Source organism: Ruditapes philippinarum, unplaced genomic scaffold (assembly GCF_026571515.1).
Source record: "Ruditapes philippinarum isolate M1 unplaced genomic scaffold, ASM2657151v2 ctg3322_1_1_1_1, whole genome shotgun sequence".
NCBI classification, from domain to species: domain Eukaryota; kingdom Metazoa; phylum Mollusca; class Bivalvia; order Venerida; family Veneridae; genus Ruditapes; species Ruditapes philippinarum.
In genome coordinates, this window is record NW_026859142.1 from 215,639 (window position 1) to 235,090 (window position 19,452).

A 19,452-nucleotide genomic window follows, 5' to 3' on the forward strand; every position below is an offset into this window, starting at 1 on the left:
TTGAGATTATCGAAGACTCAGAATCAAAGTAGTGGTCTCTGTTAAAAGAGAATGTTAACGCTTTAATGGTAGGTAATAAGAAAAATTATAAATTTATATATGTTATGTACATAGAATATTCAAATTATTCTATAGTATACGAATCTATATTATTTTAACATAACAACAAAAAGCGCCTAATTATAACTGGCTTTCGAATATACCACTTTTTTAACAGTATTAAAATATTAATTTTCTATTTACAAAACACAAATGTGCTCGATAAGATATAAGAGACGTGTATATATGTGATGTTTTTGGTTTAATTATGTAAAACACTTTTTAAGATCTTAGTCTGAAAGTAAACAGTTCTAAAATCGAATTCGACTGAAAGCATTTTCTGTTTACAATTCGAATAAACATGTGGAAAAACTGACATGCAAAACCGGTCTAGAAAGAATACTAAAATCACAAGTTATAATATTTGGTGTATTAAACATGCTTTATAGAAAGATTTTAACATTCTTTATTGCGAGTTGTATGAAAATTCCTAGCTCGAGCCTTCAGAGTTAAAGGTTATGAAGAAAGTAAATCCCGTGTTAAGGCGAAAATTGGACGGTACATATGTAAACAGATTCAAGCCAGCCAAGACTTGATGCCCTGCATTATATATGTTGATACTTACACGATTTCTAGTCATAAAGAATCTTTATTACCTCCGACAAATTATTGACAAAACTTGGCCCATGTGGTAGAATTCAGTTATATCCAAGCAGTGATTTTCTCAGTTATTAATCTAAACGTGTATATATTCAGATACCAGTATAATAAGGAAAATAGCTATGAATTGTCCTGTTTAAATTGTACCACTTTTATCTCCAGTAAACAAACCACTTGCCCCTTGCCATTGTGTGTTCGAATCCCGACAGGGACTTTGAATTCTTTCATGTGAGCTATCCAGGAACGACGGTGGTTTTACAAAGATGGCGGATGTGCCTGAAATAATGTATGGAACCATCTGAGGTCTTCCTCCACTAGTTAAGCTGGAACGTCATCATATGACTTGTATTGTGTCGGTGTGATGTAAAATCCAATCAACAACCAAGCAATCTCCAGTAAACCTATCCATAACAGTCTATTTAAAGCTGGATGCCTAATTAACGAGACTAACACAAATAAAATTATTGGAGCTCTCGGCATGAAATAATTGAATAAAGACTGGCTGTTTCTGCGTAATATTACGAACTTTCAGTTTTTTACTACATATTCAAGCACCTTTATACGAATTTATCACACAAGTGTTATATAACAAAGAAAGGTTTTTTTTTCACAACTATTTGGTACATATGCATACATAGAAATGCGTTGATATGTCACACGCACACATTATTTTTTCTTGTCCATTGTAATATTACACGCGAAACTCACTGATAGTTTAGTGAAGCAGGTTATGACTGGTTACCTTTTACCTTCTTTATACTTTGATCCGAATTTATTCGTACGCATTTATTTAGTTATTAAAATGTACATACAGAATGTACAAAAGTGAATTCAGGCTTGAAAGTCTTTAGATATTTTACCATCTCATTTAGCTATAATAGTACAATTGCGTTTTAGATGTATAAATGTCTAAAGATGTATATGTCTGTTGAGTCTTGTAGATTTTGTAATATACCCTGAGGATTGAGAGTGTGTAACTTGTGCAATACTTGCTCACTTGGTGATGAATATCAATACCTATCTAACTGTCAAGTCTTTAATACTGAAAGAAGAAAATGTTTTCTGTGTTAATGAATAGCATAGATAAAACTTGCAGTATTCTGTAAAAAAATATAATAGCATTTAAGTAACTGATAGCTTATTTTCATTATGTAACACTTCCGTTTTGATTTATATATGCCATCTTGTACATTAATATATTTTGTTGAATGAATTCTTTTTGTGATATTTCACATTCTATGTATATGTTTGTATATGTGACTGATTCCTATAAGATGCCCAGCATTTTCAATAAACTTTTCAAACTGTTCAGAATTTCAGGAGATATCTTACACACTTATTAGATGCTTTAACACAAATAACAAATTATTATAAAGAAAAAATACGATCTTTATAAAGACATTTGCCAATATTATAACTTGCATTTACATGTATAACTTTAAATTCACACATTACACCTTTTGTCTCCTTTGGCATTACTTACTTTTCGATACCTTTAGCGGTCTTAGGAGGGTTCTGTGTTTGACTCCCGGTCATTTAACCTTTTTGTCTCCTTTGGCATAACCTACTTTGCAACTTACTGAATCTTTCCCCACTTGCAGAATTATTTGCAAATTGGCAAGGTGACACAATGATGACAATACCAATATACCTGTACATCTTTTACAGATATAACAAAATACTGAAGTATTAAAACAGTGATAGAAATACATTAATTAAGTTATATGTAATCAAGTTAAAATTAGTAACTGAATACATCTAATTGTTTTTGTTTTGATAGTTACCTACATGTGATTATAATTACTGTAAATGGTTACCCTATCTCTGTGTATAATACTCCAGGGGTCGTTTTAGTTTATTTATGAAAGGATAATCTATTCAAGTGAAAAGCAAGCCAAGCTAATAACGAAGTTTGACATTTTGTATGAGATTTTCATCAAAATTATTATTATTTTTAAGAAATGAATACTTTTTATCTTCACGTTGATTTTCAAAGTTGTTCTTTTTTAAATGTGACTTTTGGACCCGTTAAGCTGAATAATATACATACATGTATACAAAAAAAAACTTTGAGTCAATATTATTCATTTAAATTTTCTTGACTATCTGTTGATAGTGGAATATGAACAAACTTTCATACAGGGTGTTAAATATGTGTCCCCATTTCAAATACTTATAACATTTATATAATTCATTTAGATACACATTAAGTTTTTATGAATGTTTTACATATGGAACAACATTTTATATAATGTATAATTCATTAGGATTTCTTACATCTGTTGTAAATAGTCATGCTTTGAGCTTTTACAGGATATGCTCTAAATGGCGTCCTTTTTGGTCATTAACAACGTCTTGTTAAACCCTTAAAAAGTATGTCACTGGTTTTAACTAAAATTTACAAATAGATATGAATAGATTTAACTTTACCGCTGGTTGATGCGATGAATTCATATGTTGGCGTGTATTGATTATACTTATAGTCTCGTCTTAACTGGCATAGTTTTGGAATTTGCAAAAGAAAGTTGGTTCTAATTAAACGTTGATGACCGGAAAATAAATGATATGACCTTTTTACGAGCACCATTGCAATAAAAGAAACATAGCCATTTTGTCTCATTTGTGGAAAAATAGTTAAAAAATGATTTAAGACATATATTTTTTATCACTTAATCCATACAAGGTTGTGATATTAATATACGAGCCAAAATGAAATCAAATTAATTTTTACAGAATAAAAAAAAACGAAAACACAAAATGACCGAGAGGTACTAAAACATTGTCTAATATAATGTCATGCTAGATGGTAGATGCTCTCTTTGTTTTTACATTCATATTATATTAAATGTATCCATTCTCCCGATTCGTGCTTGGCAATGTGTGTATTTAATGCTCATTAATTTAGTCATTTTACAAAATGTATGTAAGAAAATAATTGGATAATATCAGACCTTTCCATCTCTGCTTATGCAATGGAACTACTTAGGGATATTTCAACAATGCTGCTGAATATTTTCGGGAGTGTGTCTATGTGAGGCGTCTTTTAGTTTATATAAAGAAATCTTAGTCTGGAAGAATAAGAAAATATTAAATTTTCAAATGATCTTATGATTTAAGGTCCAAACTATTCGATGCCACAGCGCACAAAACATTCCTGATTTTTTGGACATAAGCAAACAATAATAAACGCACTTCATATAATGAGACGAGTTTTTTATGGTTATTAAAGTTCCAAACATCCCCTCTTTATTTCGTCGCAAACGATATATTTATTGTAAACAAAATGATAAAAGTATATGGCAGATTGTTTAAGGTCGCTAAATGTAACTCCATCGAGTCCCTCTAAACTGTGCATGTCCTTCAAACTAGCACAAATAATGACAATGGTTCTACGCTGTTGCCAACTCGTCACTGCAATGCAACATTTAGATCTGTCATCTTCCTACTGTAGCACAGCTGGGAAAGCGCCATTCGACATAAATCTTGTCTATTATATTGTTACGATTCAATGATCCGAAAACTTATCCTGTCATTAAATTTTATTAAGTACCGTTGTAAAACATGTGTCAAATACTTGTTATATATTTATAAATATCCTGTTTTTCAATTTCATATGTTCTTTAGTTTTTGATTTTATTATTTAACACTTTTTATTAGCATATGTATCTAATAATTTTATCTATCTCTTAAAATATTTTTAAGTCTAAAATTAGCACTGTTAGAATAAAGTTACTATCGCACAATACAATATCACTACAAGATATGATATTTTGTAAAACGCTTAAGCAATTTCGTTTTTATATATGCGAATATGAAATCCTTAAGCATATGTTGGCCGGTTGCGACCATTTCAAACCCGCGTGAAATGTTATCTTTTTTTATCATAAAATATCGCGGGCAGCCTACAAATCCGCGAGATTTTCTGCCGAAATCGTACAAAATGTCGCGGGGAACGTATAAATCCGATATTTTATAACAGTTGTTGGAAACAGCAGGGATCATTTTGACTTCAATGGCCGGTAGCGTCAATGGTTAGACTCTACATTTTATCCCTTGTTTGTCTATGAAAATGCGAGGCACAGAAAGAAATCCACGACATTTTTTCAAGTATTGTAGAAATTCTACAAAAAGTCAAGGGGGGAATTATAAGCCGCGTCTTTTTGTTTCTTAACAACAAATTTTCATAAAAAGTCGTGGGTAAAAATCCGCGATTTTTGTGCCGAAATCCGCGACTTTTTGCGCAGGTCATTTCTCGGCATAAAAAAGTCGAGGCTTAATGCTCAAACTCGGCTTTTAAGAAGGTATGCATAAAAAATGTCGCGCATTATAATTGACACAATCGGCTTTCTAAATAGGGCATATATTTGCTTTGCTTAGTCTACTATTTCGCTGTTTCCTTCGTAAAACTCGACTTTTTCGACACAGAAGTGTGACAGAAAAACCCAAGAGCTTCTATAAGCCGCGACATTTTATACAATTTTGACATAAAATCTCGCGGATTTAAAAGTTGCTAGCGACATTTACAAAATGACAGTTAAATCTATCGCGGCTTTATCATGGACGCTACCGGCCACCGTAGATGAGAGTTCTGTTTTGTTATCGTATAAGTGTCTTACATGTATATCTTAAAACAGGTTTACATACATTATACAAATAATCTGAAAGCAGGAATAATTTGTTTAAATGATCGACTAGTATAAATAAAATGATTATGTAATGTTTGTCTATCATAAATAATATCAAGTACAAATGCTTTCTATGAACGTCTTTTTGATATATGTCTTTTTCAAATGGTTCTTGTTATGCCATTATTGGACGGTTAATTGTAATATTATAATAATTAAATAACAAAACTGTTTAATAATTCAACAAATGTTAATGCCTTTGCTTTATTTATTGATTTCTTAGAAAATTTACCGCTAACTTATTTAAGCGATGACATAAATATTTTAACCAATGCAATGTATAATCTATATTTTAAATTATAAACATTCCACATTGATTTACCGTTCTTTTATGTATATATGCGTTAAATACAATTATAACACGACCAGCATTATAGAAGAACCGAAAGTGTGTGATTTTATGCAATAGAGTCACAGTTGATGTTCTATATTTAGAGATGTGACGTTATCATTATATATGTGACGTAACCACGAAATAAATCAGACGCGCTGAAAATAAGTACGGAAACAAATCAGGCGCAATTTTGTTTAATATCAAGGTACGGCAGCATTTATTTATTGATGTCGTGTTAGAATCGAAATGATATATCCAAATCGGTGATTTTTTCGCTTGATTACATCACTGTTTGTCGTTCGGATGTGCATCATAATATCACTCGGGCTATGCCCTCGTGAAATAATTCCTGGACAAAACTCTCATATAGAGAGCATAACACAGGCAGCAAACATACTCGTTTTGCCTCAATTACGATATTCATGTAAATAATTAGCAGTCTTATAAAATATCCCTTGTAAAGTGTACAGACTGTAGGAGCAAAACTTGTAATGGCATAGCTAAAATATCTATAATCAATTTTAAAATAAAAATTGCTGCTTGAATAAAAACGTAACATTCTGAAACAAGGATTCGAAACTCTATCTGTACAAAAAAGACAGTCTGTAAATGTTTCATTACATTATGTAATGCGTCGTAATTATTTTCGTTGGGTTAAGTGTCCCTACAATACAGTAAAGGTCATATGGTAATGTTCCAGCTCCCCTCTGTTTATTGTGTCGGGCACAGACTGCCATCTGAGTAAAACCACTGACGTTCCGAAAGCTAACTGGGTAGCTTTCTCATATGACGAATCAGAATAGGTTGGAGCAAGTCAAACCCACAGCGGTGAGAGACAAGTGGTTTGAAGTCATCGACCGTAACCACTCGGCCACGGATAACCCGCTCCGTCGTTACCTGTAATAGAGTAATATTATAGGGGTACAATGTACCTTGAATTTGGATCTTGTTTATTGACTCGAGCGGAATTTGCAAGATTTTGATCTCATGAGGCGCAGTACCACCGTGTATGATCCGTTCTGGTACAAGTAATAGATCCAGTTTCTCCTATAATTACCCTTTAGTTGTTTATTTTATATATTCAACCATGACGTACTTGGTTTAAGGCTAGCAACGTCAATCCGGATCACACTCGAGTGTGATACGGGTTTCTTTCTGTCGGGTCGTACTTGTAATAAATGTGCATGCAATAAATGTTATAAGAAAACATGCGATAAATATTTAAAAAAATATTATATAGGTATATAATAAATTTCATTATTCTACATGAATAAAGGTTAATAAATCATAAGGTATATATAATTTTGGTACAAAAAGCGAAAAGATTTAGGTTAACATGAACAAATATTGAAAGAATTAAGATGCTGATCCGTATTATGAAATAGGCAATCCATCCTTCAATTGCGTCATGTAAAAGAATCGTTTTTCAGAACAACATGTATTTTTGTCTTCAGTTAAGAATAAAATAATCAATTCAAGATAAGGTCTTTATATGGGGTATTTATATATTCGCGTGAGTTTGTTAGGGTATAATTGTAATGTTCTACGTCCGATGGTTATATATATTGTACTATATCGAATCTGGAAACTTTGGTATTCAACTTAATTTTACTATTTCAGTTTTTAAAGTCATTCAGATTTATACACTAGAATATTTTATTTTCGAATATTTTCCTTTACTCCATATAATATTACCATGAAATAATCTGTTCAATATCCCTTCGAAGTGTTCCAGTGTAAACAATAACTTTTTATTCCAAACATTTTTATTCTAGAATAAATGCCAGTATGTTCTCTTAAGATCAAATTAGTCAGTCTTAATTTATAGTAGATGTAGATCTAAAACATATTGACAATAGATACAAACTGTTTTTTAAAGTTACAACTACATTATGCCTATTGATACAAGCACTTAATTTTCCACTGCATTCTTATATACAAAAATGTAAATATGGCCACAATCGCTTTGTCGGGTGATCTATAGATTCCGCATTCTCCTTTGCTACTTAATGTTATTTCGTAGTCTCCGGTCACTTCCATCTTTTGCTTTACCAGCTACTACAAATTTCGCGGCTGTCTATATTCAGGCCTCAAGTTTAGATTGCTTTTCAACTTGCTTTGCTTGATTTTCCATGCCAGCCAAATTGAACTTAGATCTTTTTTTTAATGATCCAAGAATTTGTTTTTCTGTCAAAAGACACAGATTTCTCTCAACTGTTTATAACCTGGCACTTACATTGCATAAGCCAGAAATCGTTACTTTGTCTTTGCTTTTTATTCATTTTTATTAAATTATTGTTATGATTTATAAAGGAACAATGTATATGTAAATAATTGATGTAGATCTAATAATTGTTTCATCAACAGTGATCAATATTCTACTTCCACTTTTGATCAACGAAAATACAATCACTTAATTTTGTTTAGATTTGTATGCATTACATACTCTATCAGTATTTTATGAAAATTAAAAGTCATCAGTTTTATATGTTCAGTTAATTTAAGGCAGCAGATATATTGTACATAATTTAAAGGTCACTTCACAATTTCATTGTATATTTGTCGTCTTTATGATGATTTACAATGAGCATAAATTAGATTTAGTAGATCTACTCTTAATATGTATCACAGATGAAACATTTATCCAATATAGGACCATGGACACTTAAACTCTGTATATACTAAAATGATTATTTTGTGGATCAGTCACGATACTTTCAGGATGGGTTGTACTCACATATAGCCGATCGCCATATTTAAGCCGAAACACAGCTTCAACAACGCTGGCTTTCTCTGTTCCAGAACCTGACGTCATTGTACATGGTGACGTCACATCTTCCAACAGAACTGCTGACGCACCGCTATCAGATATAAAATGTACTTTATGCCTTATTTTTTCATCCAATACACCCGTTGTTTTGCTCATATTTAATTTTAGCTGTAACAAAATATGGTAAATTTCAGTTTCCTCAACAAACACTTGACCATCTTCTACCGAATACCTTAATCCCGAAAGTTTAGGCAACGCAGGGTCACTTTCCCAATACAATTTATGAGACGAATCTACAGGAACTGCAATGAAAAGAGATATTAATTACATAACTTCTTACCACTAACAATTCTATCGAAAACATTCACGAAATAGTAAATTCTGTAAAGATAAAATGTTTTTCAAAGACAGCTGTATCCCTTTGATAAAGCAAACGAATGTACATGTAGGTCTATTAAACATTGCATAATGTTATATTTCATTAATAGGGACTACATCATATTATCGTTGAGGGTATCATTGTGTCTGTAACACAGGAGTCCGAGATTACATTTCTTGTCGGGAAGTTTATATTCAAAAGAATGCTTATGAAAATTAAAAATCACCAGTTTTATATGCTGAATTGTTATATAGTAGCAGATATATCGTACATAATTAATAGGTCACTTCACACAAAGTTTAAAAAATTTCTAATTGCAAGTTTTTAAGTGTATATGGCTTAGCATATGTTAATTTTTTTGTTATGTAGATCTAAACGTGATGAAATATTGTCAAATAGACATTATAACTTTATCAACAATAGATATTGTTCGCCTAACACAATACAAAGTCTCCTTTTTTGTGTTTGTATCTATTATAAACATTATTGTGTTGATAAATTTGCTATCCGATCGACATATTTTTTCCTAAACATTTGATATAAAGCAAGGAATTACCTGATTTCTTGTCTTGTGCCAAAGTTAGTCTTGTTACAGACATATCTTGATTTGCTGCCTTACAGTTAAACGCCTCTGGGTTATATGTTCTTATTTCTGTTTCATCGGATAAAGAAATGAAGAAAGCAATTTCAATGATATGTTATAATTAGTAATCATTGATTATAAAGATCTTACACCGACAGCCGGTACCGGCCGGAATATCTAGCTCGAGGGTAACCGTGTACGCTAAACAGTTACCCGAGTGCTAGATATTCCCGTCTATGAGGACAGCCGCTGTTTGATTCTTTTTCCTGCATATCAATTAAGTCATATTTCTGATGAAATTACAAAAACCCGACTTGTCTAAGACAAGTATTTCTAGCACCGGTGTTAACAGTAGATAATCATGTCTGATGTACAAGAAATAAAAGGATGTACTACGCTATCAAGTACAGTAAGCCGGTTTTACATTCAAGAGACCAGACAAACTATATCGATCTATCAATTATCGAGATAAGACACAACTTTCATTTTAATCAGAACATTATTTTCACTTGCTTGCATGCAAATAAAAATATAATCGAAATATAATTTTCTACTTATCATTAAAAGAAATATTTGACAGGATATGTGCTTTTTTGTATACATTAAATTGACAATGTAAATATACTCACCTGGATTTATTTTGCTGTTATATCTGTCAAACACACTCTGGAATATAACACTTATCTTAAAGCAAAACGTTTGATAAAATATACCTGTATTTTACATTTTAGCACAATATTTTACCGTGAGGCTCTTTTTACATTTACACTATTACATGTACATATACAAATTTATAAGACTTGTGTATATAATTATGTATTTATGTGTACAAGTGTAGTATAGATCTAATAAAATAAGTATGGTAAACATTTCTAAATCAATGAATACCTTATTCAAGACCGAATTTAAAACTTCACTCAGTTTTCCACAACAGGTTGTTTCTTTTTTTGTTTCATCAAATTTAGACACAAGTCCCACCGGACAAGCTGTATTGTCATCTAGGTCTAATATTAACTTGACTTGTGGGTAACACATTTGCTTTTGTGTAGGTGCCAACTGATTATCTCTTTGAAGGCGCCAGATTGCAACAAGAAATAGCAGAACAACCAACTCCACAATAACAAGCATGATACATATTATGAAAACCCATCTCTGAAATCAGTCAATGAAAGTATCTTTATATATCTTTTTCAATCCTTTTTTAAAAAAGTATGTTTTAATGTTTTCGTGTATTTTCAGTTACAGGTGGTCGTTACATTAATTATACTTATATAAATTTGGCTGTCGATTTGAAAAGATACAATGCACGCCGATCTGCTGTATTGAAAAGACAAAAAAGTTTGCTATATTATTTTTGCATTATTTAAAATGATATGTAAGGATTTAAACATTTTCTTTAATCCATAAGTGCTCAAGATTTTTCTTTGTTGCGCGTGTGCTTATTATTTTTGTAAGGTTTGGTAACGATCGAGTCTGACGCTTTTTATGTCAACAAAAATATAAAGCGGCTTTTCAAGTTTTGGAAGCCAGAACTACCTGCGTACAGCCCTATCCCGTTTCTTAAAAATGAAACTACTTTCTAGTGTCTAAAAATGTAAATAATTACATGGATGAATTAAAAAAAAATTCTCAATGCAATGCAATTTTCAGCTCTTACACCGATGCGGGAAGTTGAACTCAAAATAATACTACAAAATCAATAAAACAGGGGAGAGAACTGTGAGAAGTATAAACATAAAAAAAGTAAACTTCCTGAATGTAACCTAGTCGATAACAAATGAGCCCAACAAATTGTGCGCTTTAGGGCTTTTTATTATATAGACGATGATCGCTTATGAAAAATCAGATTATAAAATCGGTCGGTCTTGCAGTCGAAATATTGAGACTAATAACAAAATTTTTAATGTAACCTAGTCGTTAACAAAGTAGATTATATTGCCGATAAACTTCTTTTTATCATCTATAATGTCAATTTTGATATTTGATAAGCTAGTTTCAGATATAAAACTATGGAAAAACAATATAATATACAATACATTGCAAACGATAATAATGAAAACATACAATGTATTTAAAGAACAGGTAAAGAACAACAAAACTGCCTGATGAGTCAGAAATCGTGTATGTTAAAACACATCAACTTACATTTTTAAACCACATATAACTACCGCCTTTCAAACAAGAAATAAATTCAGTAGACCTGAACTTAGGCTTATGTACTTTAAAACTACTTCATTTCGTTTTAAAAAGAAAGCATAATTTAATAACAGAAATATTACCTTAAGTGCAATTTTTATTTCCTTTATATTTTCACCTCGAATATTGGTCATCATTTTTGATTACTTTATCTTACTGCGCATCGAAAAGAAAAATAAAACCTCGATTATGTTAAACTTTATTCAAAACAAAACTTGAAACCTTGATAATTTATTTATGTCAGACGCTTAAATCATACGCAAAAAATCCAAATCGTAAATGTTCGGCTCTTTCCGTCAAACTACGCGTTTAAATGATAGAAACAATTACCATACAATAGAATAATTATTGTTGAAAGTTTTATTTAGCTAAAACTTTTTAACATTTTTATCTAAATATTACACTGAAAGGAGGTTATAATTATGTAGCACATATTATATTGGTATTAAGGTATTAGGACCCTAATGGGTACTATCAGGAACTAAAAAATTGACATCATAGGTCAGATGTATACCTTAAAGTACACCTGTATGCAAAATTTGAACAAAGTTTACCGTACGGATTTCAAGTTATGGCCAATTTTCTGAACTCAAGCTAGGATGTTATGAGGGCTCTTTAACCTTTAAATAATATGCAATAACATTCTAATGAAAAATGTTTTCCCATTAATTTTTGGTAAGAAACAAATAGTACCATTCAGCCAACAATCCACATAAGCAAAATTATGGTTTAGATATGTTTGTAAAAACTATAACTTCCACAGTAGTGTAACCCAAGTGCTTAATGAACTTTGGTGGCCTTCCCTAGAAAGCCGCAGACTCCAGTCCTCTCTTGTAATGTTCTATAAAATCCAATACAAACTTGTATATGTTGACCATAACCATCTGACCCCTACTAGAAATCTGAACTTCCTGATCCCCCAGTCCTGTACCCAATATCATCTTAATTTCTACTTTCCTAGAACTCTCATGTATTGAAATAGTCTTCCATATCAGGTCAAATCCAGTCTCAGCCTAGATGCCTTCAAGGATAGGCTGGCGACAGTCACCTTCTAGTCCCCAACCCCAGTATGCTTTTAATATTGCACTTTTTCCTTTATCCTGCACCTTTTTATCTGTGAACGTTATCTTTTAGTATGCGCCTTATACTTTTAACACAGTTTTCCTGACAAGCGCTTCCCAATCATAATCAGAATTGATTGTTCGGGAGTAACATATAGATGTAGATGTGTTGCAATAATTGAAAATGGACACACTGCAATAAACAATCGAAGATAAAACATTCTAGTGTTCCGTGGTATACATATTTTCCACATGACATACCTCCTTTCGTCATTTGAAGTAGCATTAGTTGGATTTTTATCCATTGCTGGTTTGGTTTTAGCAAAGAACAGCCTGTGCATGTGCAAGTGGTACCGTTTGAGTAGATTTCGCAAAGAGGGCACCCATATTGATATGCACTGTGTTATAGTCCGTTAAAAAAACTTCGCAAAACAGTCGACAGAGTATACATTTAGAACGTAAATTCCATATGGAATGCATGAATTAAAACATTCGCAGACATCAATTTTAATGTAACTGTTGTTAATTCCGCAAGAAACTATTTTATGACCTAATGAACCGTGTATGAAAATTTTGCTGCTTTTTTAACTCCGGAACACCTCGCCGATTAATTATTCCTAATCTGAGAGACTGACGGAAATAGCCGATATGTTGCCTTTTTTTGCAGATGCCATCAACTAATTAGAAGTTCTTACTTTACGATTAAATAAATCTTCAACAGCTGTAAAAAGACCTCTTGCATGCTTCTTTTTTTAAGAAGCAAACTTGTTACTTGATTTATCGGTTTAAAGCGTAAGTAGAAGGAAGAAATAAATTATAAACGAAAATGTTCCGTTTCAAGACGCAAAAGCTAGTTTCTTTTATGATTTATTTTGTTTTTATTAGTTTTATACAATAGAGAATGGCTACTGTTGAAGTATACAGTCTCCAAAGGACGGTCCTTCTTACCAAAGGATCGTGACCGAGTCACACAGATTGCATAGCTCTTTCACATTTGTCTGCGATCGAGTTATATTTAGATCTACTGTGTCTTATATTTCAACGCAATTCTAACATGGAGTTTAATGTAATTTAGAAATAGCCCATGCATATCATTAACCTTGAAACGTGCTGATCTACAGATAGGGCATCCTGTGTTGTCGTTATATCTGTGATCAATAGACAAGTGACATATTTTAAGTGTAACATAGTTGATACATGCATATTAATTGGTACCACGTAACGAAGTCTTTTAGTGCATTTACTTGCATATAAAGCTGCTATTTAAATTAAATTAGCAACTGCCAAAACGAATGACTCTTTCTGCAAAAAGAAGTGAAAAATGAAATGTGCACACTTGTTTCCATTCATTAGGATAGATAGATATTTTTATACCCTCCACGTGGAAGAGCCAATGTTAGTATTTTTACGATTGATTATTTTCTTCATTAGTTTTACACAATAGAGAATAGATTTCAAATCGTTTTTGACAAAAAAATATTCGTTTTTTACAAAAAAAAAAGTTGTTACTGTTATCGTCAGCATATTTCAGTTCAGTTATAATCAGTAGACTTCTGGTCCTTCTTTTGTTCAAATTTGCATGCATAACACTGGTGGCACAAATGGGTCTTGGGGTTACCCTACCTACCCCTTTCAAAGTGAAACTTTATTTCAAAAAAAAAATCCTAAATAAACCCTTTATGATATACAAATAATTAAAAAATAGTGATAATAAATTGACGCTCTTTACCTGTAAAAACATAAGTGCCTTGTTTTTTTACTGGTATATAAGGTCAATTTATTTTTTTTTTAATTATTTCTTTATAATAAAGAGTTGATTTAAGGTTTGTTTTTTTTTTTTAAAAAAAAAACAAACATTTTTAAAAGGATGGGATGCTGGCACAACTGGGTAAGCCTTTCCTTTTAAAAGAAAACTTTATTTACAATAGGTTTATCTCTTCAATTTGGTTTGCAAATCATCGTCATGCAAGTACATAATTAAGTAAAAAAGCAGACGCTTGTTTTGGTTGAGTCTATTTTGTTTTGTTTAGGGGGTGAGTTGTCATACACAAATTTATAATTATATGATTTTGATTAATTTTATAATTTTGCAATGATGTTTAATATATTTTATTTGCTTCTGGTATTGTTTTCTCAAATTACTTGTGAATAAAATTGTTATATGTCCGATTGAAGGCAATTGTTCAAATTATAGCCCTGGGGTCAAAATCAGCCTTACATATAGTAAAAACTTAAAATACCTTCTTGTAAAGACCCAAAAGGCCTAGAGCTTAGATATTTTGCATAAGGCATTGTCTGGTAGACCTCTACCAAGATTGTTCAAATTATAGCCCAAAAAAATCCTTTTGTCTGAAGGTACAAGGCATAGAGCTTTGATTTTTGCTATAATATATCATCTATAGGTCCTCTACCAAAGTTGTTCAAATTTTTACTCTGGTGTCAAAATTGGCCCTGCCCGGGTTCAGTGATTCTCATTATGTACACATGGTAAAAACAGAAAATAAAACAAATATTTTCTGAATGGGAGAAAGCTACAGCTTAGATATTTGACTTGAAATGTTGTTTGGTGGACTGGTATCAAGACTGCTTTGAATTAAACCCTTGGGTCAAGGGGACAGTGACCTACTTTCTTGTCCTTTGATGTACAGCAATGAAATTTTGACCATGTGCACAGTTTTAGTTGTCAAATTGAACTTTGATATCAGGTGACCTAGATTTTGATGATGTGACTTACTTTCTTGTCCTTTGATGTACAGCTATGAACTTTGAACCATGTGCACTGATTAAGATGTAAAGTGAACTTTAATATCAGCTAACCTAGATTTTGACAAAGTGTCTTACTGTGTTGTTCTTTGATGTAGTCATGACAATTAGGCTGTGTAAAATATGACCTTTACCACCACATTCACTAGACTTGAGTGCATTGATATATTCCTACTCTGATCTTTTATTGGATTAATAATAGATTTAACCACTAATCTGATAAAAAGAATTAGATAGGTCGGGGATCTATACATTATGACAATCTTCAATTGTATAGAAACAAAAAGAAATATGTTCATACACTACTATTTAGTGTTGTATTAATGCGGTGGCATAGCATTTTTCTCAAATGCAATATTGTTCCAGATATTTATACATCACAACAACAGGTGTCAAGTGTTGTGGCAGCCGTAAAAATGTGCCCCGTAGTTCACTTCAGTGATGTTATATTTTTCTGGTCCTTTGAGATCATTGATACCAAAACTATTAAGTGTTGAGAAATGAGTCCCGCTCAAGCCGGTGCTAGGTGGTGTGAGGGATGTTGCACTTTTTCACCATCTCTCATGTACAGCCTCAGTCAAACCGAGTCTGCAATTTTGATGTAATTTTGCTGCTTTTTAATGCTTCCGAGGATAACTTTTTTCCAGGTATTTAAAATGCAAGAACAATAGTATATTGGTCATTTAAAACAAATTATATCAAAATATATTATTTAAAGATAAATTAAAAGTCTTATATATGGTAAACTATTATAAACTATAAAATTTCAAAGTTGTTTGTTAAACAAATACGAAAAATATATAAAAAATAATTTTATAGTTTATTGAAAGTGATATAATTTCAAAGATACCGCTATGTTAAAACTGATAAAGATAAACAATTGTGATAATTTGTTTGTGATTTTATTTCACTTGTAATATTCATTATTCATTGATGATAGCAATATTTGCATGTTTTTGGTTGACCCATACCGATATCTTCATATTTATTTCCCATTTAAACAAAGTTAGGATTTCAAGATCGAAATAGTGAAAAACATAATCCTTTGAAGAAAGCCAACACGGCAAAATTGTAAAATGTTGTAGGTTCGGCGTTCATGGACGGTACTGGAAAGTAAAAGGTGTCGTCCACGCCCCTAACACCTGCTTAAGCACAATTCAACATTTCAACACAAAATGGTGAAATTTTGAATTTAAAAACATCCACAGATGTGTTCATACGGCGGTTATCATGGAACCTTAAATGTGACACTAGTGTCATTCCATGAAAAGCGGCGTATGATCCCCAAGTAAAAGAACGCGTGTGCCCTAAACGAGAAAACAATGGGCGGAACTAAACAAAATGAAATTTTGAAATTTTCTGAAGTTATTAAAATAGAGAAAATGAGAATCCCTAAAGAAAGCCCAAAACGACAAAATTTAAAATGATACAGGCTGTTCTTGGACGGTACTGTGAAGTGCAATACTACAGTCCACGCCCTGTAGCACCGGCTTAAGCAGAATTCAACATTTAAATATGAAATAGTAAAATTTGAATATTGAAACATCCGCAGATGTGTTCATATTAAGCCTGCATATCACAGACAAGACGTCAGAAGACAAATTTAAAAAGCAGGCAACATATCCCAAGTGTGACTATATAGTTTAAAGGCTTTAACGATTATATAATAAACGACCCGATTATTCAGTATTGTGATACTGATCACGCAGTAACATGAATCAAAATCAGGTCTCCATGACAGATCTGAGCAATGTCTTTCCTCTACACAATATTTTCTCTGTTTAATGTAAAGTACCCAACCATCTTCAAATTCAGAAAACAAATATTATACAGTAAAAACTCGCTAATGAGGCCACTGAATGGACATCGCTTATCTGGTCTAAATAGCGGTTGGTCTCATTAAAAAGTTTGGTCAGATAGAAAATTAGACAAGACGTTTACAGGATTTCATATTCATTGTACAATTATTTTTCTGGACTTTCTTTTAAATGAGAAGATACAATGCATACACTTTTATTATTTTTACACTTTTATTATTATTTTTTATTATTATCATGACATTACAAATTTTTACATTATAAATATATTTTTAAAAATCGGATCTGACATCGGATCAAAGATTTTTTGCATATAATACAGACCTATCTACTGTGTCCACTGCCAGTGCTAGAAAAAAATTTAACACTGCGTAGTTTAAATGCCATCATAATCCCGCTCACTTTTAATACTGAACTACGTTTTTCGGATCACAGGCGTACGACATATTTTGCATGCCAATAATGATCAAATTATCATAAAATAATCACCCCCAAATCATCAAGAACAAAATTCATAACAAGGACTCGTTTACTATATAAAATATATACAAGGTACTCGGCGTAGCGAATTCACCCGACACGGTCAAAATCACAAAATTACCTCTCGCCTTTTTTTTAAATATAAGACATATTTCATACTTAAACGTGCAAACATAACACAAAAGATATATCTTTCAGTAACCGTTAAAATATTGAGCCATCTGTATCTATTCACAATTAATGAAATATCAAACATGAACATTTACCTTAAAATTGCGAGGTCGACATGTTTTGTGCCACGGAAATTTCCAAAATTACCACGAGTAAACATACGTTTAGCTGCTTGTAATTGGTAAAAATGTATTCCAAACAGGTTAAAACATTGCATTCAATCTGAAATATGCTATTTGTGAGCAGTTTATGTTTATTAGTCCCCTACCGATTTACCGGAGAGGACTTTAGGTTTACCCTCCGTCCGTCTGTCTGTCAGTCCGTCCGTCCGTCCGTCTGTCCGTCCGTCAGTCCGTCCGTCCACAAAACTGGATCCCGCGATAACGCAAAAAGTACTGAAAATATTTTTATGAAACTTGATATATGGATGTTTGGCAGTATGGAGATTATGCACGTCTTTTTCTTTTCTTCCTATGTTGAGAATTCTGGTTGTTATAGCAACAAATCGACTGAAAATATGGCAAATTTTACCGTAACCTGGATCCCGCGATAACGCAAAAAGTACTGAAAATATTTTTATGAAACTTGATATATGGATAGATGGCAGTATGAAGATTATGCACGTCTTTTTCTTTTTTTTCTCGTCCTGAAAATTCTGGTTGCTATGGCAACAAATAGACTGAAAATATGGCAAATTTTACACAAAACCTGGATCCAGTGATAACGCAAAAAGTACTGAAAATATTTTTATGAAACTTGACATATGGGTAGATGGCAGTCTGGAAATTATGCACATTCTCTTCTTATCTTCCTATGTTGAAAATTCTGGTTGCTATGGCAACAAATGGACTGAATTTCAAGATTTCTGATTCTAGTTTTTTAAGTTTTTTCACTATAAGTTCTTTATTTCTTAAGGTATTATCTTCAAACTTTAAATATAAGTTGCTAGTCATCAACCACATCATATGTGACAAAGTTTACAACTCTAGCACAAAATTTATTAGAATTACCTCCCTTGAACTTAAAAAAATATTGTTTTTTCTTTAATAACTTCTTTTGTTCTGAATGTATCTACTTCAAACTTCATATATATGTTTCTTATTATCACTTAACATTTGTGAGAAAGTTCAATACTCTAGCAAGACTATTTCCAGAATAAGGCCCCTTTTGAACTTAGACTTTTTTTCGAGAAATTGGTAATTTTTACTTCAACTTCTTCAATCATGATAGGATTTTCTTCAAATTCCAACATCATAATAATATGACAAGGTTTATAAATCTAGCATCCATATTTCCAAAGTTATCTCCTCCTTAAACTTTTAATTTTTCTTATTCGTTCTTTTAACTTTCATTTACTTCAAATTAAAAATAATCATTCTTTATTCATACGTTCATTACTAATTGTTCTTTGTTACACTCACATCAGGTATGACATCTTGCATCTTTATTTCAAGAGTTATCTCCTTTTTAAAAATTTTGCTTTTAAAAATGTTATATTTTGATAACAGGGATGT

At 31.8% G+C, this 19,452-nt stretch overlaps 1 protein-coding gene across 1 annotated transcript; it reads right to left on the reverse strand.

Moving 5' to 3' along the window:
- Positions 1 to 7,314: 7,314 nt before the first annotated feature.
- LOC132755393 (uncharacterized) lies at positions 7,315 to 11,625 on the reverse strand. Its single transcript, XM_060746261.1, has 5 exons — positions 11,596 to 11,625; positions 10,339 to 10,602; positions 10,080 to 10,116; positions 9,424 to 9,519; positions 7,315 to 8,790 (listed from the first exon to the last, which is right to left on the reverse strand). Exons 1-5 carry the CDS (start codon positions 11,608 to 11,610, stop codon positions 8,384 to 8,386), a joined length of 819 nt encoding a protein of 272 aa, XP_060602244.1. The 5' UTR covers positions 11,611 to 11,625; the 3' UTR covers positions 7,315 to 8,383.
- Positions 11,626 to 19,452: the final 7,827 nt, after the last annotated feature.

What these genes read in the sequence shown, in the direction of transcription:
- LOC132755393 (XM_060746261.1), bottom strand. An exon ending in TAACAGCAAAATAAATCCAG is followed by an intron (nt 9,520 to 10,079) that starts GTGAGTATATTT and finishes CCGATGAAACAG; the next exon opens with AAATAAGAACATATAACCCA. An exon ending in GGCACAAGACAAGAAATCAG is followed by an intron (nt 8,791 to 9,423) that starts GTAATTCCTTGC and finishes TTTTCATTGCAG; the next exon opens with TTCCTGTAGATTCGTCTCAT.